Source organism: Mustelus asterias, chromosome 5 (genome assembly GCF_964213995.1).
Source record: "Mustelus asterias chromosome 5, sMusAst1.hap1.1, whole genome shotgun sequence".
Lineage (NCBI taxonomy): Eukaryota > Metazoa > Chordata > Chondrichthyes > Carcharhiniformes > Triakidae > Mustelus > Mustelus asterias.
The window spans coordinates 147,888,615-147,914,343 of record NC_135805.1 but is presented as its reverse complement, the minus strand read 5'-3'; the positions used below and the strand labels follow the sequence as shown (position 1 = coordinate 147,914,343).

General features: G+C 44.3%; 1 protein-coding gene across 1 annotated transcript in view; it reads left to right on the top strand.

The window, feature by feature from the left end:
• The first annotated feature begins 1,463 nt into the window (after positions 1–1,463).
• The window catches only part of LOC144493890 (NACHT, LRR and PYD domains-containing protein 3-like), a 42,248-nt gene continuing 17,982 nt past the window's right edge, over positions 1,464–25,729 (top strand). Inside the window, exons 1-7 of the mRNA XM_078213473.1 lie at positions 1,464–1,505; positions 1,594–2,010; positions 2,572–2,667; positions 4,172–4,332; positions 12,100–12,395; positions 16,613–18,341; positions 19,662–19,747. Of these exons, the coding sequence (XP_078069599.1) occupies positions 16,613–17,767 (1,155 nt within the window). The 5' untranslated portion in view covers positions 1,464–1,505; positions 1,594–2,010; positions 2,572–2,667; positions 4,172–4,332; positions 12,100–12,395 and the 3' untranslated portion in view covers positions 17,768–18,341; positions 19,662–19,747. The remainder of the gene's footprint in view (positions 1,506–1,593; positions 2,011–2,571; positions 2,668–4,171; positions 4,333–12,099; positions 12,396–16,612; positions 18,342–19,661; positions 19,748–25,729) is intronic.

Here is a 25,729-nt window from a genome sequence, read left to right as displayed (position 1 = left end):
TTCCAATCTACACATCTTTGGACACTGAGGGCAACTTAGCATGGCGGACCCAACTAACCAGCATTCTTTCGAATCTGGGAGCAAAGTGGAGCACCAGGAGGAAACTCATGCATTCATGGGGAATAAGTAGAAACTCCTCTTTCTTTTAGGGCAAAAGAAATAAACCAACTCAAATTAACTCCGGGACAAATTAAAAGGGGCAGCTCCCCAAAAGGAGAACCAAAGTACAAAGGAAACTTAAAACATCAAATCATAATGTGATTATCAGGGTCTATAATGCACCCCAGCCCCTGCGGTGCCCAACAGGAAAAACTCCTCACAGTCACCAAAGGCTGGAATCAGTGGGGCAGTTATAGACTCTGTTTATAAGTTATAGACTTATAAACTCTGTTTGTGAACAGAATTCCCACTCACCTGAAGAAGGGGCTTAGAGCTTCGAAAGCTTGTGTGGCTTTTGCTACCAAATAAACCTGTTGGACTTTAACCTGGTGTTGTTAAACTTCTTACTGCAGTAGAGGTAACCATTGTGCCAGGGTTACCCCTCCCTGAACTGTTCCGTTTCTTAGAAATCTTAGAAACCCTACAGCACAGAAAGAGGCCATTCGGCCCATCAAGTCTGCACCAACCACAATCCCACCCAGGCCCTACCCCCATATCCCTACATATTTACCCGCTAATCCCTCTAACCTACGCATCTCAGGACACTAATGGGCAATTTTTAGCATGGCCAATCAACCTAACCCGCACATCTTTGGACTGTGGGAGGAAACCGGAGCACCCGGGGGAAACCCACGCAGACACGAGGAGAATGTGCAAACTCCACACAGATAGTGACCCAAGCCGGGAATCGAACCCGGGACCCTGGAGCTGTGAAGCAGCAGTGCTAACCACTGTACTACTCGGCCCCAAACCTTTCTCTCTTTGTTTCTCTCTCCCTAAACCCGCTGTCTCCAAACTTTTCAGTACAAGGCCAACATCGTATATTTTACACATTTTCGCGGGCCAATTATTATTATTTATAAATATTATTTATAAATATTTCACGTTGCTGCGGGCCGGATGTGGCCCGCGGGCCATGGTTTGGAGACCCCTGCCCTAAACCATTCTCTCTGTTCCTCTCTCTCCCTAAACCATTCCCTGTCCCTGTCTTTGTCTCTGTTTCTGTCTCTCTCACTCTGTCTCTGTCATACTTTCTGGGTTGAATTCTGCGCCATTCAGTGACCAGCAGTGCGCGCGAACCTCTTATTGGTTGCGGGTGGCTGATTGACATCCAGACGGAGGTCCCGCGCATGGGGGATTCACGCGCCTCGGCCTTCGCGCGAACTTATGATGAGTGAGTGATGTCACCTCCCGACATTGCGCATGTGCAAAATCGCAAAGCCAGGCAACGGCGAGGCTCCGCTCAGTGTGCGCATGTGCAAAGTCGGGGAACGGCGCGGCTCCGCTCTGTGTACGCATGCGCCGGACTGCCCCTGAGCGCGAGTGGGAAGGGATTGTGATTAACGGTAAGAGTTTGAATGTTGATCATTTCAGTCTGATAATAGGGAATTAACTGGATTATAACATTGATTGAACTTCTTATTCTTAAAACAGGGACTGTTTCTGGAGATTAATCCTCCGTTTGGAGAGAAAATGGCGAATTTGAGCTTTCCACCCGAAATGAAACCAAACCCGAGGCTGGATTTGAACCCAGGACCTTGGAGCTGTGAGGGAGCAGCACGAACCACTGTGTCACCGTGCTCGTGGGTGAATATTTACCCTTGGAGCTGTGAGGGAGCAGCACGAACCACTGTGTCACCGTGCTCGTGGGTGAATATTTACCCTTGGAGCTGTGAGGGAGCAGCACGAACCACTGTGCCCGTGGGTGAATGATGTTAATCACCACTTTCAGATTCTGATCAGATGTCATCTGTAACTTTGATAAGAGCTGTTTTAGTATGGTGACAGAAGTGGAAACTTGATGACAGGGATTCAGACAAGTTCCAGGAAAGCTGTGTGTGCATTTAAGAGGTAATGATAGGTCGATTATATTGGAGAGAAGGAGAGGCTGGACATGGACCAAATGTTTTCAGAAACAGAAGAGACGAGGATTCATTGTTCAAACAGCCCATATTATGAAAAAATTAAAGTTTGTTTGTTGATGTCACAAGTCGGCAATGAAGTTACTGTGAAAATCCCCTAGTCGACACACTCCGGCATCTGTTCGGGTACGCTGAGGGAGAATTTAGCATAGCCAATGCACCTAACCAAAATGGATCTTTCGGACTGTGGGAGGAAACTGGAGCACCCGGAGGGAACCCATGCAGACAGGGGGAGAACGTGCAGACTCCACACAGACACTGACCCAAGTTGTGAATAGAACCCGAGCCCCTGGTACTGTGAGGCAGCAGTTCAAGCCACTGTGCTGCAGTCAGATTGACCACTGATCTCTTTGTGATGTTTGTGAAATTGTAAATCCCAAAATATATTCCAGAAATACATTCAGGATATCACCTTGCTGCTTAAAGTTAGAAAGAAGGCATTTGCACTTTTCTATTTCATTTAACCCTCCTGTTAATATATTTATTTCAGAGCATCAGAAGCTGAGCATACCTGTGACAACCATAGCTAAAATTTCCAACAGGGAGGAATATCCAACATCATCAAACATAATTGGATTGGATAAAGGTAGGTTCAGAAAATACTTTGAAATATAATTACTGCCCTGGCAAAGGATCCAGGTCTCGTACAAGAACCTGTAACGCGAACATGTTAGCGGGCAACAAATTTATGAAGTTACGTATATAATATGAAACAGGCCAAACTGCAGTCAGAACCCCTCCATTAAAGATTAAAAAGGACAGATCCAGACAAGCAGGCAAAGGCATGCTTTTAAAATGCAAACCAGGTCTAACACACAAAAGGGGGCCAGACAGGGTGGCACCAAAGGAAACTCATCTAATCAAATCAGCACCACTGACCTAATCAAGTGATATCAGGAAGCCTTCTTAGCCTCAAAAGACTTCCTGAGATCAGCCAAACACCCATTGTTCAAGAAACCCCGGGGAGATTCTAGTCCATTGATAAACCCATTGGACAGAAACGATTACCATACATAAACATTGATACTGTACTTAAAACATCAAACAGAATGGTCAGAGTCAAACACTGTAAACAAAACATTAACATTTGAATCATACAACGTGTCAAAGTTCGAGTATAACTGTAGCCCATTGCGGCGGGCTTTTAGAGTACCTTCGGGACTGTTATTGTATGTATGTCCTGATTGTACCTCCGTCGACGTAAAGCAATAAAGCTGTGCCATTGTTGAACCTGACTCTGGGTCCGTAGTGGTTGTATTCGCCCACTCGCGCTAACAAACAGGACATCAAAAGTGTACTGAAAACCAGTTGAGCTGATGTGATGAAAGTGTTGGATAGGGGAATGCATACAGACATTATTTAAATGGACTCCCAGAAGCAATTTGAACAGACTTTGCTAAACTTTCAGTCATGGAGTTAAAGGCAGATTATTAATCTTGTAATGAAATTGAGTAGCAGGAGATAGAGATGGGTAAATAGACATCTAGTCTGGCCAGGATGATGCACATTGTGGTGCTCTGCAAGAGTCTGTGTTATGCTGTCAACTAATCACCATATTTATTGACGACCTAGATAATAGAATTATGAAATGCATCTAAATTTGCTTTGACAGAAAGATAGGCAGCGGCATAGGCAGTGCAGATGAAACATGCAGAAATTTATCAATAGATTAAGTAAATTGGCACAATTGTGGCAAGTGGATTTCAATGTGGGCAAACATAATGTCCTCCACTCTGTAAAAGGGATAGAATCAGGCTTGAATAGGAAAACTAGAAACCATGAAACGCTAGGGAAACTTGGAAATCCATGTACGTTATTAATGTCATGTGCAGGCAAAAAGCAAAATAGAAAACTTCATGGAATACTGGCTGTTATAGCCAGAGAATAAGAACACACTGAGATAGGAATATTTTGCACGCTATTACAGACTCTGAACTAATTAATTAAGAACACATTGAAGTCACAAATTAGCTGTAATATGTTTAAGATTTTTCAAAAGATGTTTGGTAATATGGCTTTAGTGGGTTGTTATAAAAGGAACTAGATCTAAACTCGATAATGTGTTTAGTTTTTCCCATTTGTGTTCACAGATCCAAACTTCACTAAGTTCCTGGGAAAGTGTGAGGATTACAAACTATTCCAACTGACAAAATTCTACCAGGATAGACTGGAACAGGCGATTGAATAAGGGGTGGAAGGGCTCGGTCTCATGTTAACAGACGAGGACCATTTCAGTGGCCAAGAATATCATGTAAGTGAGAATGGCAATGAGTTTAGTCTATTCTAACATTCATATATATGGCAGGACTGGTAACAAATACATTGCTGGACGACTGATGACCAAATCTTGTCTGGTTACACTCCTGAGACAATTTACTTCAGTACAACTACAGCGCTGGCATGAACCAAACAATGTGAAACAAATGTCCAAATTGATCCATTCCACAAAAGAAGGACAAATCCAACTGTAAAATTAGCATCCCACCAGTCTCCTGTCACTAGTCAAGTGACTGAATGTGTCTTTGGCAGTGCTTCAAAGTGGTACTTTATTCACTTATTTACAGGATGTTGGTGTCGCTGGCTAGGCCAGCATTTATTGCCATTCCCTAGTTGCCCTTGACAAGGTGGTGGTGAGCTTCCTACTTGAACTGTTGCAGTCCATCGGGTGTAGGTACACCCAGAGTGCTGTTAGGGAGGGAGTTCTAGGATTTTGACCCAGCGACAGTGAAGGAATGGTGATATATTTCCAAGTCCGGATAGTGAGTGTACTTACTGTGCGATAACTTGCTAATTGAAGCATGTATTGCCAGGACCACTTGGCTGTGGTTCCTCTGACAGCTTTGGTCAATTCATGGAGCAGAAGGCTTTATTCCAGCGATGAAGTTAGAGTGACCGGTCCTGACATCATGGCAGATTTTGATCAAGTGTCATCAAGGAATGCTAGGAAAATGGAAACCGGGGTTAAGTAGTCTACTGGCTGGGGTCTAACCTGGCACAAAGGAAGACAGTGTTATTTGTTTGAGGCCAATTATGACAGCCTGTGACATCACTGCAGGAGTTCCTCAATGATTCAATTGCTTCATGACCCTCCCTCCATCAGATGTTTAGAAGCAGAGATGGTTTCTGATGATTATACAGTGAACAGCTCCATTTGCAACTCCTCAGAGACAGCAAGAGGTGAACAATATCCAGAATGCCAAGTGTTCAGTGACATTTCTGCCACACAAGTGTGAGGCAATGATCATTTCCTCAATCGAGAATCTAAAGATCTCTCCAGTTAGGGTGGCATGGTGGCACAGTGGTTAGCACTGCTGCCTCACAGCGCCAGGGACCGGGGTTCAATTCTGGCATCGGGTCACTCTGCATGGAGTTTGCACATTCTCCCCATGGGTTTCCTCCAGGTGCTTCGGTTTCCTCCCACACTCTAAAGATGCGCGGGTTAGATTGGCCATGCTAACTTGACTCTAGTGTCAGGGGATTAGCAGGGTTACGGGAATGGGGCTTCTGCACTGTAGGGATTCTATGATATGATTCTGTGATTTGACATTCAACCACATTACCATTCCTGAATCTTGCACCATCACCTTCATGAGGGTTACCATTGACTAGAACCTTAAATGGAATAAGGTGGCTACAAGAGCAGGTCAGAGGTTGGACATCTGCTGCAAGTGACACAATTCCTGACTTTCCAAAGATGTGAATCATCTCCAAAACACAAGTGGAGAATGTGATGGAATGCTGTCTACTATCATGGATTGGTGCAGCTCCAACAGCACTCGAAGCTCAACACCATCCAGGACACAGTTACCCACTTGATTGTCATGCCATGCTACTGTAAATATTCCATTCCTCCAGCACCGATAGGCAGTGGCAGCAGTGTATAAGACAATTACAAGATATGCTGCAGCTACTTTGATAGCACCTCCAAAACCCATGAAATCAACCAAAAGAGAAAATGCTGGAAAATCTCAGCAGGTCTGGCAGCATTTTTAAGGAGAGAAAAGAGCTGATGTTTCGAGTCCAGGTGACCCTTTGTCAAAGTTAAAAGGCATAAAAAATGGGAGATATTTATACTGCAGGGGGAGGGAATGAAAGATAAGTCATAGCCACAAAAACAAAGGAAAACACTGCTAATGGCAGTCCATAGAGAGAATCGGAGGTGTGAAAGGCCAAACAGCAGAGAAGCTGAAATCAGAGGGTAAGCTGTGATAGATGGAGATGGTAAAATTCAGAAAGGGGAAAGCAAAGGGGGTGAAAAGGTAAGACGAGGGGAAAAAAATAGGGAGAAAGAGTGGGAGGGTGTAAATAAAGAAAAGTTAAACAACAGTTACAAATTAAATGAGATGAAAACAAAGTGGTTGAGGTGGGGGAGAACTAATCATCTGAAGTTGTTGAATTTGATGTTGAGACCGGAAGGCTGTAAAGTGCCTAGCCGGAAGATGAGATGCTGTTCCTCCAGTTTGCGTTGAGCTTCACTGGAACATTGCAGCAGGCCAAGGACAGACACATGGGCATGGGAGCAGGATCGTGTGTTAAAATGGCAAGCAACTGGAAGGTCAGGGTCCTGATTGCGCATAGACCAAAGGTGCTCAGCAAAGCGATCACCCAGTCTATGTTTAGTCTCTCTGACATAGAAGAGACCACATTGGGAGTAGCAAATGCGGTAGATCAAATTGAAAGTTGCAAGTGAACTGCTGCTTAACCTGGAATGAGTGTTTTGGATATTGGATGGTAAGCATGGAAGAGGTAAAGGGGCAGTTATTACACAATCTACGATTGCATAGGAAGGTGCCATGAGTGATGGGAGAGGTGTTGGGTATAGTGGAGCTTCTAATGTGTGCTCCTTCTTTCTCAACCGTGGTTTCCCACCTACAGTTGTTGACAGGGCCCTCAACAGCGTGCGGTCCATCCCCCACGCCACGACCCTCACCCCCTCCCCTCCCTTCCAGAACAAGGATAGAGTCCCGCTTGTTCTCACATTTCACCCCACCAGCCTCCGCATGCAAAGCATAATCCTCCGCCATTTTTGTCACCTCCAGTGTATCTTCACTGCACTGACTGTAGCTGGCCAGAAGGTGTCTCACTACCACCTTCCAAAGGGCACTTAATGATGGGCAATAAATACTGGCTTAGCCAGTGACAAGCTATGAATGAATAAATAAAAATGTTACCTCCGATTACACGAATAGTGCATCCAGCTTTTTTTTTCTGAAATGAATATATCTAATTTCCTTTTGAATGAATCAACAGTTTTCATCGTCTCCTCCTTGGGGAATCTGACCTACAGATCGACTGTTTCCTCTGAATCTAATGCTCTTCGAGCTCAGGCTGGTTCCCCTGTTTTTACTGCTCAAAGTTCTGTGATTCTGTAAACTGAAAAATAAATGATATCACCTCAATCTGATCTTTTTAAGTGAAAGTATGTCCAGTTTACCCAGAAACTCTTGATTTGATCCCTTCATCCAGTTGCTTTCTTGAAGAATTCATTCGTACTGAAGCAACCAGAATTGCATGGCCACAACAATAAAAGAAAATAAAAGCATGTATTTATCTAATGCTTTTCACATCCACCAGGTGTCTCAAAACTCCTTAGAGTCATTGAAGTGTAGCCACAGCTGTAATGTAGGAAACACAGCAGGCAATTTGCACACATCAAATTCTCACAAACAGAAAGGTGATAATGACAAGTTTATGTATTTCTTTACAGTGCTTATTGAGCGCTAGCTCCCCTATTTTCTGAAATAGTGCGATGGGATCTTTTTCACCCATTGGAGCAGGCAGATTGCACCTAGTGTTAAAATTTCATCTGATAGACAACACTTTCAACAGTTCAGTACCGAGTGGAGTGTAAGCCTTACTTTTTGTGCTCCAAAAGTATCTCCAATTTTAGAAGAAAGATAATTTCCTCATTCAGATCAATTCTGAGGACACGGGCCAACCGACTTGAGGACAGCTTTTTCCCTGCTGCCATCAGACTTTTGAATGGACCTACCTTGCATTAAGTTGATCTTTCTCTACACCCTAGCTATGAGTGTAACACTACATTCTACACACTCTCGTTTCCTTCTCTATGAACAGTATGCTTTGTATACCGCGCAAGAAACAATACTTTTCACTGTATACTAATACATGTGACAATAATAAATCGAATCGTATTAGCCCAATAAATACACCCAACCAACATAGAACAGCACGGTGGCAGAGTGGTTGGCACTGCTGCCTCACAGTGCCAGGGACCCAGGTTCAATTCTGCTCTCAGGTAACTGTATGGAGTTTGCATGTTCTCCCCATGTCTGTGTGGGTTTCCTTCAGGTGTTCCTGTTTCCTCCCACAGTCCAGTGATGTGTGGGTTGGGTTGATTGGCTGTGCTAAATTGCCCCTCCATGTCAAGGGTAATTATGTGGGGTTACGAGGATTGTTGGCCTGGGTGGGATTGTTGTCAGTGCAGACTCGATGGGCCGAATGGCCTGGTTGTGCACAGTAGGGATTCTATGATGTGATTTAATTCCAATGCTACTACTGGGAATTATTGCAATATTAGATCATTGTCAAATTAAATATGGAAGCGAACGGGAAAAGGAGAAAGAAAGGGATCGAAAGAGCGAATTTTGTGAATTTGAAACAATATTCTGAAGAGGTGAAAATAGCCAGTAACATCTGTCAGTATTTGAACAAAGGACAGTGGCATGGTTTGGATATAATTGTGTGGAGTGAGAACAGAGGAGAAGAGTTGTGATGGGACTCGAGAAAGGAGAGAGCAGAGGTAACTGTAGGGGGGAGGCAATGAATTACCCAGGAAACTACTCCTTTAAATGACCAAAGAAAGAGCCTGTGATATTAGAAAAGCTGTTTAAAAACAGGGAAGAACTGAGGTTATGGAAATTGTGAAACACAAACCAGGGAAATAACCCAAAGAAAGACTTTGGGACAGAAATTAAACAGCTGTTTCCCCCATTGATGTTGCACATTTATTTCATCAGCTACTTTTAGATTCATGATAACTCCAACCAGTTCATCTCCTCATTTAATCTGTTCAGCCTGAGTGGAATTATTGCAACATTCTCAAATCCCCACATTAGCAATGACTGCTGAATGCTGGTAACGTCCCAGAATGCAGCTGCATGATAATGTAGTCAATCTGTGTGATATACTCGCGTTCAAAGTGCATTCAGCTGATTGAATTTCCTTACACCTTTCTCTTGGCCTCTTCAATTCATGCAGAGGATGTGCATGTCGTTGCCTAGCCCAGTGTTTATTGTCCATTCATTATTGCCCTTGAGAAAGTGATGGTGATCTCCCTCCTTGTATTGCTGCAGCCGATGTGGTGTAGTCACTCTTTGCGAATTCCCAGCTTCTAACCTGCTCTTGTAGCCGAGTTACCACCATGGCCCTGCCTTTATGTAAATAATGTCGCTGACTGATAACCCAGAGACCTGGGCTGATACTGTGGGGGCACGCCTTCAACGCTCACCATGGAAGCTGGTGGAAATTAAAATAACTAAAAAATCTAGAATTAAAAGCTAGTTGCAGTAATAGTGACCGTGAAAGCATTGTCCATTGACGTAAAAACCCATGCAGTTCACTGATGTACTTTGAGGAATGCAATCTATTATCCTTGCCTGGCCCAAATGTGACTACATCTCCACAACAATGCGATTAACTCTTAAATACCATCTGAAAGAGCGTAGCAAGCCACTCAGTTGTATCAAACAGCTACAAAATCCAAAAGAAATGAAACTGGATGGGCCGTCTGAAAAAGACAATGATATATCCAGACCTGTCGACACTGCAAAGATTCCCAATGTGGGACATCCCAAAATTTGGAGAGCTCTTCCACAGACTAGTCCAGAAATCACTGACAGTTTGCTTAACATGCCCTGCCCTACTGACAGGAAATACCCACAAGTGGTGGCAGCACAATGCTATCTCGTCAGGAGCAGATTTCCCTGGAAGGCCTTAACATGGAGTCTGTACTGCATGAAGTTCCAGTAATCATGTTCAAACAGGGGCAAGCCTTCCGTGCTTGCTTAGCTGATGAATCAGTATGCATCAATATTGAACGACACTTGGTGGAAACAGTGAAACTGGCAAAGGTAGAGAATGTACGCTTGTGGGGGAACCTCAGTTTCCATCATTAAGTGCCTCATTACCGAATGAACTGGCCAAGTCCTAAAGGACATAAGTGCTAGCTGGGGTCTCCGGCACATGGTGAGGGACTCAACGAGAAGGGAAAAATGCTTACTTGACCTCATTCTTCCCATCCTGCCTGTCACAGATGTATCTCCCCATGACTAAGGCACTACCTTGAGAAAACAAAGTCCCAACCTCACTTTGAGCTGCCAGCATAACTGGCCCCTGACCATGAGCACCATCTACTCACTCCTCCATGTGGAGCCCAATCTGTTCTCAGCAGTCTACCAGCAGCTGTTGAAAGAGCTCACCCTGGATATCCCCACTCTGCGCCTCGAGGATCTGGTGAAAACTCAGTGATGGGTCAGTACATCCTCGTTTATCCTCACTGACTTCCAAGTGCACAACTCTCGTCTTCCTTGTTTAAACAGCTTCACTGCTCCCAGGGAGGTGAACTGAAACAGCTTCAGAATCAACAATGGTTGCCACATTGGTGGCGCGGGAAAAAAATTGACATTTTGTAGGACCGAGTGAGTCAAAGCCAGGCATCCACGAGGCACTGTGGACCAGCAACAGCAGCTGAATTGTGTATTATCATTATCTGTGATCTCATGACCTGGCATATACCCTGTTCTATCATTACTGGTTTAATGACGACTGCCAATGGGGATGCCTGGGGCAGCATTGGATAGACCTAAAAATGTAAAAAACTGGTGAAGGTGCAATAAAGGACTACTTGCACACCATGCAGCAGAATCAGAATGCGATAGGCAGAGCTAAGTGACCTGACAACCAATGGATTAGATCCAAGTTCTGCATTCCTGCCACGTTCCTTCATGGCTGGTGTAGATGATTAAGTAACCAACTGGAGCAGGAAGCTCACAAATATCCCCATCCTCAGTGACATTGAATCCGGTACATCAATGCAAAAGACAAAGCTGAAGCATTTGAAGTCATATTTAGCCAGAAGTACCAAGTGGATTACCCATCTTGACTGTCTTTTGACATGCCCAGCATTTCAGATGTTAGCCTTCAGCCAGTTCGATTCACTCCATGTGATACCTTGAAACAATGGAAATAGATGGATAGTGTCAAGTCTATGGGCCCTGACATTCTGATAAGAGGAATGCTTCATCAATGAACTTCCCTCCATGTTAAGGTAAGTAAAGATGTCTGCTGGTGGTTGCACAATGTTCAGCACAATTCACAGCGACTCGGATACTGAAGCAATTTTCACACACATGCCAGAACATCTGGACAGTAGTTAAGCTTGGGTTGTTACATTCATGTTGCAAAAGTGCCAGGCAATGACGAGCATCAACAAAAGAAACTCCATCCTTGCTTGATGTTGAAAAACTGAAATGGACAAGGCATATAAACACTGGCGATTAGACCAGGTCAGAGGCTGCGAATCCTAGGAGAGTAACTCTTTCGGAGGCACCTTCTAAACAAGGTCTACCACCTAGAAGAATCTCTTTCACTGTGTAAATCACCAAGTGTGACAACAGAATGTTCTTGAGAAATATGAGAAAGTTAATGTGAGATAGAAGTGGATCATATCTGGTGTCATGTTGGACACTGAAGGACAAAAAAAACTAATCGAAATACAGAAAAACTAATTAAAATTACTGAAGGCTGCCTGTGATTACTCTCTTTGAAATATATATTTATTGATGAATTTGGTTAATTCATATTTGATTGAGATTAATGACTGAATCAAGATGTGATTTTTATTCAGTGTTCGTTCTGGATCAGGACGCGGCTCAATGACTGCTCTCTGTGCTGCAAACAATTGGGTAATCCAATCACTGAGCGGATTTTTTCCTTCTCATTCTCAGTGTTTATCTTTCACTCTGCTCCTCAATATATTCCTTATTATTCTTTACAGAAAGTCACTGAGCTCGCAGAGCAGGGAAACCGGGTGGACAGTTCCAAACTTCTCCTCAATCTGGTGATGGAGAAAGGATCTCGGGCTCGCAGGGCGCGAAGTTGGATAAAATACTGAAAGAAATACCGGAACGTGGTATGGTAAACTCACATCATGAATTCATTTTGAGATTCAAACATTGCAGATTTTATTGTAATATCGCACAGACTTGATTTCATGAAATGTCATTCCTTTCATTTCATTTGATTATATGAACATTGGACACAGTTTATCAGAAATACCCACTCACCTGAAAGGTAAGAAATGACTAGGGAGATCTCAAACCATTTATTTCACTTTTGAGAATATGAATGATTATTGCTCATTATTATTTGATTTGTTATTGTCACACGTATTTGGATACAGTGAAATGTATTGTTTCTTTCGCGCTAAACATACCGTTCAAAAGTACATCGGGGAGAAGGAAAGGAGAGGGTGCAGAATAGAGTGTTGCAGTTACAGGCTCCCATCAGACTTTTGAAAGGATCTATCCTATATTAAGCTGATCTTTCAGGGAAGAAGCTGTTCTTGAAACTGTCAGTCCGTGTTTTCAGACTTTTCTATCTTTTTCCCAATGGAAGAAAATGAAAGAAAGCATATCAGGGGTTCATGGAGTCCTTGATTATGCAGGCTGCTTTCCCGAGGCAGCAGGAACTGTAGATGGAGTAAATGGATGGGAGGCTGGTTTGTGTGATGGACTGGGCTATGTTCACAAACCTTTTCAGTTTCTTGTGGTCTTAGGCAAAAGCAGGAGTCATACCAAGCTGTGATACATCCAGAAAGGATGTTTTCCATGGTGCACCTAAAAATTGGTAATAGAGTCGTAGTGGACATGCCAAATTTCCTTAGCCTTCTGAGAAAGTAGAGGCGTTGGTGAGCTTTTTTAACTATAGAATCGGTGTGGAGGGACCAGGACACACTTTCAGAATTTTGTTTTAGTTCAACTTAATTTTTGTTGTCAGAATTTGGGAATTGGAAAATCTAAGTCTCGGAATCATGGTTAATTATTGTTTGAATTTATAATCCATCCTCTTCTATTCTGCGTAAGTTCAAGTTACAATTCATACAGCCATATGAATTAGGAGCAAGAGTAGGCCACTCAGCCCTTCTAGCCTGCCCCGCCATTCAATAAGGCCATGGCTGATTGGATTCTAACCTTCACTGCACATCCCTGTCCACCCCAGATTACCTTTCATCCATTTGCTAATGAAGAAGCTATCTAGCTGTGCTATGAAATATTCAAAGACTCTGTTTCCACAGCCTTTTGACGTAGAGATTTCCAAAGACCCTTTGAGAGGAAATTTCTCCTCAACTCTGTTTTAAAAGAGTGAACCCTTATTGATGAACAGTGACCCCCATTTCTAAATTTTACCACAAGTGGAAACATCCTCTCCACAATCATCCTGTCAATACTTCTCAGGAAGATTAAATCAAATTGTCTCTGAATCTTCCAAACTGCAGTGAAAGTGTGCTTGGTCTGATGCATGCCAATTAAAATCCACGCTGCATAACTGTCAATCTGACATGCACTCACTCGTACACTCGCACATTGTCCCTCACACTCTTCCACACACACACACACACACACACACACACACACTCTCACTCGGTCACTCACTGACACTCATTACCAAACACTCTCATTTACTCTTAATTGTCGTCACACTCACTCACTCAGCCGTGCATGCTCTCAAACTCTTATTTTTTTTCTCACTGTCTCCCCGCTTACGTCCTATCCCTCACACTGCACCTCTCAACATCACTCACCTATTCTCTATATCTCTCTCTCTCTCTCACTTTCAAACCTCCACAATCTCACACTGTCTCTCTCACACTGCTTCACACTCTCAGACACTTTCTCTCATTCTTAAATAGCATGCTTATATTTGCCACTCTCCAATCTGTGGGGTCTGTTCCAAGAATATACAGAATTTTGGAACATGACAACCAAAATATAAATCTATTTCTGTGGCCAGCTCCTTTAGTACCGTGGGATGTCGATTACCAGGCCCTGGGGATTTATCGACTTTCAGTCCCATTAATTTTTCTAGCACCATTGTTCCAGTAATACTAATTGCTGTACATTCCTCCTTCCCATGAGACCACTGATTCCTTGGTATTCCTGTTCGCCCATGTTTCTTTTTGCCTTCTACTTTGCTGTCTGTTATTTTGACCTTTTGTTTCCCTTTCTTCAGTCTTCTCGCTCAGGTTCCCATCCGATGCCACTCTAGTTTAAACCCTGCCCAACAGTACTAGTAAACACCCTGAAGGACATTGGCTGTGGACCAGCTGGGTGCAGACCTTTCAGTTTGTACAGGTCCCATCTTTCCCACAATCAGTCCCAACATCTCAGGAATCCAAATCTCTCCCTGCTACATGATCTTTCCAGCCATGCATTCATCTCCTATTCCTTCTTTCACTAGCTCATGGCGCTGTGAGTAATCCTGAGGTTACTACCTTTTGAGATGCTGATTTTTAAATGATTTCCTAGCTTCCAACATTCCACCTTGAGGATCTTATCATCTTATCTATGTTGTTGGTACTGATATGGACCACAACATCTGGCTGTTTGGCCTCCCATTCAGAATGTCTTGCATTCTCTCTTTCATACGCTCACGCTCTCCTCACTTTCTCTCACTTTCACTCTTTTCTCTCTCACACACTCTGGTACATTAAGGGTCTTATTTTACCATTTTGATTCTAAGTGCTGGGCGGACTTGAAACTGAGTGTTTTGGATCGGACTTTTCGACCTGTTCTGAGGCGCCCACATACGCACTCTGCCTGGAAAAAAATATCAGCAATTCCAAAGCGCGCTGCAGAAGCCTGTGGATGGAGCTTAACGCGCCCAAAATCCTGCAGCTCCGATCGGCGCGGAAAAAAAATAAAATGCGCCTCCTCTGCCATATTGCTCCCGGGCCGGATAATGCCTCCCTTTGGCTCTCTCAGACATTGCCCCAGCCCCATAACATTACTGACCCCCTCTGCCACCCAGACCTATTGCGGGCTCCTTCCCCCTCACTGATCTCAGGCAGAGTGGCAGTGGACCCCCACCTCCCCTCCCCACCGATCTCAAGCAGAGAGCCATCGGACACTCAACACTTACCACCTCAATATCTGGAGCGCCCAAATCAGACTTTTGTAGAGCATGTCTGTTTTGTGCAGACTCTGGATGGGCGAACGCGATGGCAAAGGGGGAAGTGCTGGTAAGGTTGTGCGTGCAGCTCATTAAGTCAATTTAAATGCATTTAATTGGCTGTTGTGTCCATTTCGGGCACGGTCCCGATCACGGCTGTTTTTGGGCCTTGGTAAAGTGGGAACCAGCGCTGAGGCGGGCGCGGATCACGCTACTTGACTCACGCCTGACTTTACCAATTTTTCGTGCCCAAACACGGGCGCAACTTGATGATAAGATCGGGCCCTTAGTGTCCCCCACACACTTTCTCCGTCGCACTGTATTTCACTTTCTCTCGCAGTCTCCACATGCCCTCTCAATGCTCACACGTGCATATCTTTCTCTCTCACTCGCACTCTCACTCGCGCTCTCACACACTCTCTTACAGTCTCCATTCCCCCTCCCTCTCACTCACTCTTGCTCGCTCTCTCACACTTGTCTCTCATGCTCTGTTTCTCAGATTCTGTCTTTCGCACTCTGGTCTCTCATACCCATACGTTCACAAACACACAGCTCTCTTTCACTCTATCATACTCTCACACGTACACTCGCACCAACTTTCTCACACTCCCTCAAACTCTCTCGCACAGCTTTTTCACTCACGCACTCTACTGTCTCGCGGACACACTCATATAACGTACTCTTTCTCACACTCTTGCTGTCACACACTCGTGAACTATTGACACTCTTACATTCTCTCATATACACGCTTTCGTACACATATTTTCTCTCTCTCGCACACATACACATTGTTTCTCGCACACAAGACCTGTCTCTCACACTCTGTCTCTCACACACATGCAAACTTATGCGCCCACAGGGAGTCCAGTCTGTTTCTCTGGCCGATCCCTGACCCGGCCTCACTCCTGTTACTTGCTGCCACACTCTGAGCTTTGGAGCCAGAAAATATGACCCCACCCCCTCCCTCCCAAGACCTTTTTTGATTGGAAGAGCAAATTGACAGCATTTTTCAAATGAATTCTATTGAATATCCAGTGATATAAAAACAGAAAGTGTTGGAATGATTCTGCAGATCTGGCAGCATCAGTGCAAAGCGAAACAGAGTTTTAGGTCCGATGTGAATTCTTCAGAACTGAGCCTACTCAGCGAAGTTTAGCTGACCAATTCAGCGGGTTGAGGGGTTGGATTTGGCCAACACCAGTTTGACCAACACAATTCTCTGTTGAAACTGAATTAAATCTACTTGCAATATTTTATCGATTAATAAAATTTTAGTGAGAAGTAGTTAGGATGTCAACATAACTAACATTGAGAACACTTTCTGTCTGTTCTAACTATAGATGTACAGCAAAAACACAAGGACACACTCCGGATACAAACTGAAACACAGAGTGAACACTATCCTAATCAAGGAGAAGGTTAGGATTTTCCAGCTGGTTGATCGATACGCTGAGCTAACGGTCATTTCTACTGTTCGAGATCGGACACTTGTAGAACATGAACTGCTGGCAAGAGGCCGAGACCATGAAGAATGGAGAGAGAAACATCTCCGGAGAGAACTGGAAAAAATCCGAACTGATCAATTCTTCCAGAGCAGCTTTTCCCAGAGAAAATCCCAATCTGGCAATTCAGCAGCAGTGAGCGGAGTCCCGGGAATTGGAAAAACAACGATGGTGCAAAAGATTGTTTATGACTGGGCAACTGGGAAAATATATCCACCCTTTCAGTTTGTTTTCAGTTTTAAATTCCAGGATTTGAACACTATTAACTGTCGAATAAACCTGAGGAATCTGATACTGGATCAGTATACTTACTTCGGAAATGTTCTGAGAGAGCTCTGGAAGAATCCAGTGGGACTGCTGTTTATATTCGATGGTTTGGATGAATTTAAGGACAGGATTGATTTTGCTGACAATCGGAGAAATACAGAACCTCAGTACATGTGCACAGATCCTGAATGCTGGTGTGAAATGTCTGACATTGTGTACAGTTTAATACAGCACAAGCTACTCCCAGGATGTTCAATGCTAGTGACCAGCCGCCCCACTGCATTACATTTATTGGAAAAGGCTGAGATCAGTGTCTGGGCTGAAATCCTGGGATTTGTTGTTGATGAACGGAAGGAATATTTCAACAAGTTTTTTGATGATCAGACAGTGGCAGCAGCTGTTTTCAAACACGTGGAGGAGAACGAGATCCTGAACACCATGTGCTACAACCCTTCCTACTGCTGGATTCTCGGTCTGTCACTGGGTCCCTTCTTTACACAAAGAGACAGGAAACAGCAGCAAGTTCCCAAGACCATCACCCAACTATATTCCTACTATATTTACAACATTCTAAAAAACCATGGCCGAAATATTGAAAACCCCTGTGATGTATTACTGAAGCTTGGTGAGATGGCCTTCACAGGAGTCTCGGAGAAGATTGTGTTTAGATATGGAGATTTGATCAAGTACAATCTGCAACCTTCCCAATTCCTGTCTGGGTTCTGATGGAACTTTTGGCGAGAGGTGATTCTGCCCAGAATGTGGTTTACACATTCCCACATCTTATATCCAAGTGTTTGTAGCTGCACACTCACAATTCCTGACTCCAGATCCCGGAGACATCCAGAAACTCCTCCGTGAATCCTCCAGAGAGGAAGATGGGCGATTTGAGATATTTCTCCGTTTTGTTGTTGGTCTCTCCTCCCCACGGTCAGCTCGGCCCCTGGAGCAGTTTCTGGGCCAATTTCTTCATCAAACAACCTGCCGAGTGATTGACTGGGTGAAGGAAAAGGTTGAAGGGCAGATTTGAAATACCGAGAGTAAACCTGGGAGAAGGGACCTGAACACATTCCACTACCTGTTTGAGTCTCTCAATAAAGCACTGGCTCGAAACACAGTGGGATCTGTGGAAACACTTTACTTTTCAAGGATTACAACTGACCCCGATTGACTGTGTGATCCTGTCTCAGACCATTGGACTCTGTGATACAATAAAGCGCCTTGATCTACAGAAATGTTATATTCAGTGTGAAGGGATCCAGCGGATGGGATCCATTCTGTACAAATGTCAGGAGTTGAGGTAACTTTGTTTGGTCTCATTCCTGAAATTTTCATTGTTGTGGAGCTTTTTATTTTGTTAAAACATTCCAGTTTGAATAAAGACGCACAGAGTCAGAAAATCTTTCTAAAGTAAGAATATGAGAGTAAAATTTAAAGGTGAAAAAGAATGATGCCTTTGCTAAAAAGTTATTGTTTTTTTAAATTTGATTTATTATTGTCACATGTATTGGGAAACAGTGAAACACTGTTCATAGAGTCCATAGGGGAGAAGGAAAGGAGAAGGAGCAGAACATAGTGTTGCAATTACAGATGGGGTGAAGAGAAAGATAGGCTTAATATATGATAGATCCTTTCAAAAATGTGATGGCAGCAGGGAAGAAGCTGTTCTTGAGTCGTTTGATACATGTTCACAGACTTTTGTATCTTTTTCCCAATGGAAGAATGTGGAAGAGTGTATGTCCGGGGTAAATGGAGTCCTTGATTATGCTGGCTGCTTTGCCGAGGCAGCGGGAAGTGTAGACAGTCGATGGATGGGAGGCTGGTTTGTGTGATGGACTGAGCTATGTTCACAACCCTTTTTAGCTTCTTGTGGTCTTGGTCAGAGCAGGCGCATACCAAGCTGTGATACATCCGCAAAGGATGCTTTCTGTGGTGCATCTGTAAAAAATTGGTGAGAATCATAGTGGACATGTCGAATTTCCTTAGCCTCCTGAGAAAGTAGAGGCATTGGTGGGCTTTCTTAACGATACTGTCAGCATGGAGGGACCAGGATAGGTTGTTGGTGATCTGGACACCTAAAAATCTGAAGCTCTCAACAATTTCCACTTGATCACCATTGATACAGACAGGGGCATGTCCTCCACTAAGCTTCCTGAAGTCAACGACTAGCTCCTTCGTTTTACTTACATTGAGGGAGAGATTATTGTCGTCGCACCAGTTCACCAATGATCAGGAAATGACAGCAGACTAAGGAACATTTTTAAAATTTACTTATTTATTCACATCCCTAATTACCCCCGCCTTCTCAGCGACAATTAGCAGTGGGCACTAAATGCTGGTCTCGCCAGCGATACCCAAATCCCATGGACGAAGAAACAAAAAATACACAGAGAGGTGAAAGTGGTATTCACCATTGGCCAAACCAGTGAATTGTTCATCAGTTTTCACTGCTCACTTTTTTTTTCCATTCAACTGAAAGGACAATTGGCTGCAATGTAGGATTGTAACTTGAACCAGGTCCCCACCAGTGCTAAATTTCTGACCCGAAAATTGACCCAGCTCCTTCCTTCCTTGTTGAAATTTAACTGATTTTAACGTGTCTTTCACTCTTTCCATTTAGTCTGAGCTGCAATAATCTGGGAGATTCAGGAGTGAAACTACTGTTTCCGCCACGAGGAAACCAGACTGTAAAATACAGAAACTGGGGTAAGAACCAGAATATTTGAGGTTGTGTTTACAATTAAAAACTGGATGTCTGACACTGTAAATGTTAACAGTGTGATCAATAAACGCTACACATTATTATTCCTGTCAGTTTTATTGATATCAGAGAATTCCCATACTATAGGAGGAGGCCATTTGGACCATCGGGTCTGCATCGACTCTCTGACAGAGTATCTTGCTCAGGCCCTTTTTCCCCCACACTATCCCAGTAACCCCACACATTTCTCATGGATTATCGACATAACCTACGCATCTTGGGATACTAAGGGACAATTTACCATAGCTAATTCACCTACCTACACATCTTTGGAGTATGGGAGCAAACCGGAGTACAAGGAGCAAATCCACACCGAGGTGGGGAGAGCATGCAAAACTCCACACAGTCAGTCACTCCAGGCTGGAATTGAACCCGGGTCCCTGGCGCTGTCCGTTATTAATGGACTCGTAATAAATTTGTCCAAGCCCCATGCCATTCCTGACTTGGAATATATTCCTTTTACTTCACTGCTGTGGGATCAAAATCCTAGCTGTCACTTCCTAATGACATTGTACCAGATGGACTGCAGAATTTAAGACTCACCACCACCTTCTCTGGGTCAATTGGGGATGGATACACCAGTGACGCCATCATCCCTTGAAGGAATTAAGAAAGACAAGTGCTACCCACTGAGGTGGCAAATGTTGTGCCTTTGTTTAAAAAGGGCTGCAGGGAAAAGCCTGGGAACTACAGGCCAGTGAGTCTCACATCTGTGGTGGGTAAGTTCTTTGAAGGTATTTTGAGAGACAGGATCTACAGGCATTTAAAGATGCAAGGACTGATTAGGGACAGTCAGCATGGCTTTGTGAGTGGAAAATCATGTCTCACAAATTTGATTGAGTTTTTTGAAGGGGTAACCAAGAAGGTAGATGAGGGCAGTGCAGTTGATGTTGTCTACGTGGACTTCAGCAAGGCCTTTGACAAGGTACCGCATGGTAGGTTGTTGCATAAGGCTAAATCTCACAGGATCCAGGATGAGGTAGCTAAATGGATGCAAAATTGGCTTCTTGACAGAAGCCAGAGGGTGGTTGTAGAGGGTTGTTTTTCAAACTGGAGGCCTGTGACCAGCGGTGTGCCTCGGGCATCAGTGCTGGGTCCACTGTTATTTGTCATTTATATTAATGATTTGGATGAGAATATAGGAGCTATGGTTAGTAAGTTTGTAGATGACACCAAGATTGGTGGCATAGTGGACAGTGAAGAAAGTTATCTGCGATTACAACAGGATCTTGATCAATTGGGCCAGTGGGCTGACGAATGGCAAATGGAGTTTAATTTCGATAAATGCAAAGTGATGCATTTTGGTAGATTGAACCAGGGCAGGACTTACTCAGTTAATGGTGGGGCGTTGGGGAGAGTTACAGAACAAAGAGATTTACGGATACATGTTCAAAGCTCCTTGAAAGTGGAGTCACAGGTGGACAGAGTGGTGAAGAAGGCATTCGGCATGCTTGGTTTCATTGTTAGAACATTGAATGCGGGAGTTGGGATGTCTTATTGAAGTTATACAAGACATTGGTAAGGCCACACTTGGAATACTGTGTACAGTTCTAGTCACCCTATTATAGAAAGGATATTATTAAACTAGAAAGGGTGCAGAAAAAATTTACTAGGATGCGACCGGGACTTGATGGTTTGAGTTATAAGGAGAGGCTGGATAGACTGGGACTTTTTTCTCTGGAGTGTAGAAGGCTGAGGGATGATCTTATAAAAGTCTATAAAATAATGAGGGGCACAGATCAGCTAGATAGTCAATATCTTTTCCCAAGGTTAGGGGAGTCTAAAACTAGAGGGCATAGGTTTAAGGTGAAAGGGGAGAGATACAAAAGGGTGCAGAGGGGCAATTATTTCAGAGGGTGGAGAGTGTCTGGGACGAGCTGCCAGAGGTAGTAGTAGAGGCGGGAACAATTTTGTCTTTTAAAAAGCATTTAGACAGTTACAGGGATAAGATGGGTATAGAGGGATATGGGCCAAATGTGGGCAATTGGGATTAGCTTTGGGGTTTAAAAATAAAGGGCGGCATGGACAAGTTGGGCCGAGGGGCCTGTTTCCATACTGTAAACCTCTATGACTCCGACTCTATATAGCAAGTATCATAGAAACCCTACAGTGCAGAAGGAGGCCATTCGGCCCATCGAGTCTGCACTGACCACAATCCCACCCAGGCCCTACCCCCACATATTTACCCACTAATCCCTCTAACCTACGCATCTCAGGACTCTAAGGGGCAATTTTTAACCTGGCCAATCAACCTAACCCGCACATCTTTGGACTGTGGGAGGAAACCGGAGCACCCGGAGGAAACCCACGCAGACACGAGGAGAATGTGCAAACTCCACACAGACAGTGACCCGAGCCGGGAATCGAACCCGGGACCCTGGAGCTGTGAAGCAGCAGTGCTAACCACCGTGCTACCGTGCCGCCCTAAAGTAGTTAGGAAGGCAACTGAAATGTTGGAACAAAGAACAATGAAAGATCCAGCACAGGAACAGGCCCTTCGGCCCTCCAAGCCTGCACTGACCACACTGCCCGACTGAACGAAAACCCCCTAGCCTTCCGGGGACCTGTATTCCCATCCTATTCATGTGTTTGTACAGACGCCCCTTAAAAGTCACCATCGTATCTGCTTCCACTACTTCCCCGTTAAACCTTGCTCCTTGCACCTTTAACTTATGTCCCCTAGGAATTGATTCTTCCACCCTGGGAAAAACCTTCTGACTATCCACTCTGTCCATGCCCCTCATAATCTTGTGGACTTCTATCAGATCGGCCCTCAACCTCCGTTGTTCCAGTGAGAACAAACCAATTTTCTCCGATCTTTCCTCATTGCTAATGCCCTCCATACCAGGCAGCATCCTGGTAAATCTTTTCTGTAGACTTTCCAAAGCCACCACATACTTGTGGTAGTGTGGAGACCAGAACTGGACACTATATTCCAAGTGCGGCCTAACTAAGGTTCTATAAAGCTGCAACATGACTTGCCAATTTTTAAACTCAGTTACCTGGCCGATGAAGGCAAGCATGCCGTGCCCCTTCTTGACTACCTTCTCCACCTACGTTGCCACTTTCAATGACCTATGTACCTGCACACCCAAATCCCTCTGCCTATCAATACCCTTAAGTGTTCTGCCATTTACTGTATATTTCCCATCTGTATTAGACCTTCCATTATGCATTACCTCTCATTTGTCTGGATTAAACTCCATCTGCCATCCCTCCGCCCAAGTCTCCAACCGATCCATATCCTGCTCTAATGGTCCTCATCACTATTCGCAAATCCTCCAATCTTTGTGTCTTCCGCAAACTTACTAATCAAACCAGTTACATTTTCCTATATATATATATATATTACAAACAGCAAAGCTCCCAGCACTGATCCCTGAGGAACACCACTTGTCACAGCCCTCCATTCAGAAACGCACCTTTCCACTGCTACCCTCTCTCTTCTATGACCGAGCCAGCTTTGTATCCATCTTGCAAGCTCACCTGTGATCCCATGCGACTTCACCTTCTATATCAGTCTTCCTTGAGGGACCTTGTCAAAGACTTTACTGAAGTCCATGTAGACAACATCCACTGCCCTACCCTCATCAATCACCTTCATCACTTCCTTCAAAAACTCGATCAAGATCCTGAGGCACAAGCTCCTCTTCACAAAACCATGTTGCTTCTCGCTAATACGTCCACTTATTTCCAAGTGGGAGTAAATCCTGTCTTGAAGAATCCTCTCCAATATTTCCCCTACCACTGACATGAGGCTCACCGGCCTGTAATTACCTGGATTATGCTTGCTACCCTTCTTAAACAGAGGAATAACATTGGCTATTCTCCAATCCTCTGGGACCTCCCCTGTAGCCAGTGAGGATACAAAAATTTCTCTCATGGCCGCAGCACTTTCCTCCCTTGCCTCTCTCAGTATTCTGGGGTATATCCCATCAGGTCCTGGGGACTTGTTTACCTTAATGTTTCTCAACACCCCCAATACCACCTCCTTTTTGATCTCACCATGACTCAAACTATCAACACACCCTTTCCCATATTTGTTATGAACCAAGTCCTTCTCTTTGGTGAATACTGACACAAAATACTCATTTAATACCTCACCCATTTCCTCTCTCTCCATGCATCGATTCCTTCCCCTGTCCTTGAGTGGGCCAATCCTCTCCCTGGCTACCCTCTTGCTCTTTATATATCTATAATAAGCGTAGGGATTTTCCTTAATCCTGCTGGCCAATGACTTTTCATGACCCTTTTTAGCCCTCCTTACTCCTTGCTTAAGTTTCTTTCACTTTCCTTGTATTCCTCACTTGCTTCGTGTGTTCTCAGCCTCCTAATCTTGTCAAATGCTTCTTTTTTCTCTTTGACGAGGCTCACAATATCTCTCATTATCCAAGGTTCCCGAAACTTGCCATACTTACCCTTCATCCTTACAGTAATGTGCCGGTCCTGAATCCCTATCAACTTGCACTTGAAAGTCTCCCACATGCCATATGTTGATTTGCCCTCAAACACCTGCCCCCAATCTACATTCTTCAGTTCCTGCCTAATATTGTTGCAATTAGCCTTCCCCAAATTAGCACCTTCACCTGAGGACCAACTTATCTTTATTCATCAGTACCTTAAAGCTTACTGAATTGTGGTCACTGTTGCCGAACTGCTCCCCTACTGAAACATCGACCACCTGGCCGGGCTCATTCCCCACTACCAAGTCCAGTATGGCCCCTTCCCTAGTTGGACTATTTACGTTGTTTCAAGAAGCCCTCCTGGATGCTCCTTCCAAACTCTGCCACATTCATGCCCCTAGCACTAAGTGAGTCCCAGTCATTATAGTGGAAGTTAAAATCTCCCACCACAACCCTGTTACTTTTACACCTTGCCAAAATCTGCCACATATCAGTTCCTCTATCTCCCGCTGGCTGTGGGGCGGCCTGCATTAAACCCCCAACATTGTGACTACACCCTTCCTCTACCCTTGCTGTATGAGCCCTCTGAGGTGTCCTCCTGCAGTGCAACTACTCCTTAATCAGTAGTGCAACTCCTCCACCCCTTTTTACATCCCCCTCTATCCTGCCTGAAACATCTGTATCCTGGAACGTTAAGCTGCCAATCCTGTCCTTCCCTTATCCAAGTCTCTGTAATAGCAACAACATCATAGTTCCAAATACTAATCCAAGCTCTAAGTTCATCTGCCTTACCTGTTACACTTCTCGCATTGAAACAAATGCACTTCAGTCCACCAACCGTTCTTTGATTAGCAACCACACTCTGCCTGCTCTTTCTCTGAGTCTTACTGGCCCTACTCTCGAGTTCCCCTTCAGTTAATTCACCTTTGCTTTGGTTGCCACCCCCCTGCCAAACTAGTTTAAATCCTCCCGTGTGACACTAGCAAACCTCCCAGCCAGAATGTTTATGCCCTTCCAGTTTGGAAGCAACCCTTCCGTCTTGTACAAGTCCCACCTGCCCTGGAAGAGATGCCAATGGGCCAGATATCTGAAACCCTCCTTCCTGTACCAGCTGTTTAACGACATGTTGAGCTGTACTATCTTCCTATTTCTAGCCTCACTGGCACGTGGCACAGGGAGCAATCCTGAAATTACAACCCTAGAGGTCCTGCTTTTTAACTTTCTACCTAACTCCCTAAACTGCTGCTGCAGGACATCGTCACTCTTCCTAGCTATGTTGTTAGTACCAATGTGTAACACGACCACTGGCTGTTCACCCTCTCCCTTCAGAATGCTCTCTGCCCGTTCAGAGACATCCTGGACCCTGGCACCAGGGAGGCAAAAGGCAAAAGTGTGGCTTTTGCTACCAAATAAACCTGTTGGACTTTAACCTGGTGTTGTTAAACTTCTTACTGTGTTTACCCCAGTCCAACGCCGGCATCTCCACACCAGGGAGGCAACATATTATCTTGGAGTCTCACGTCC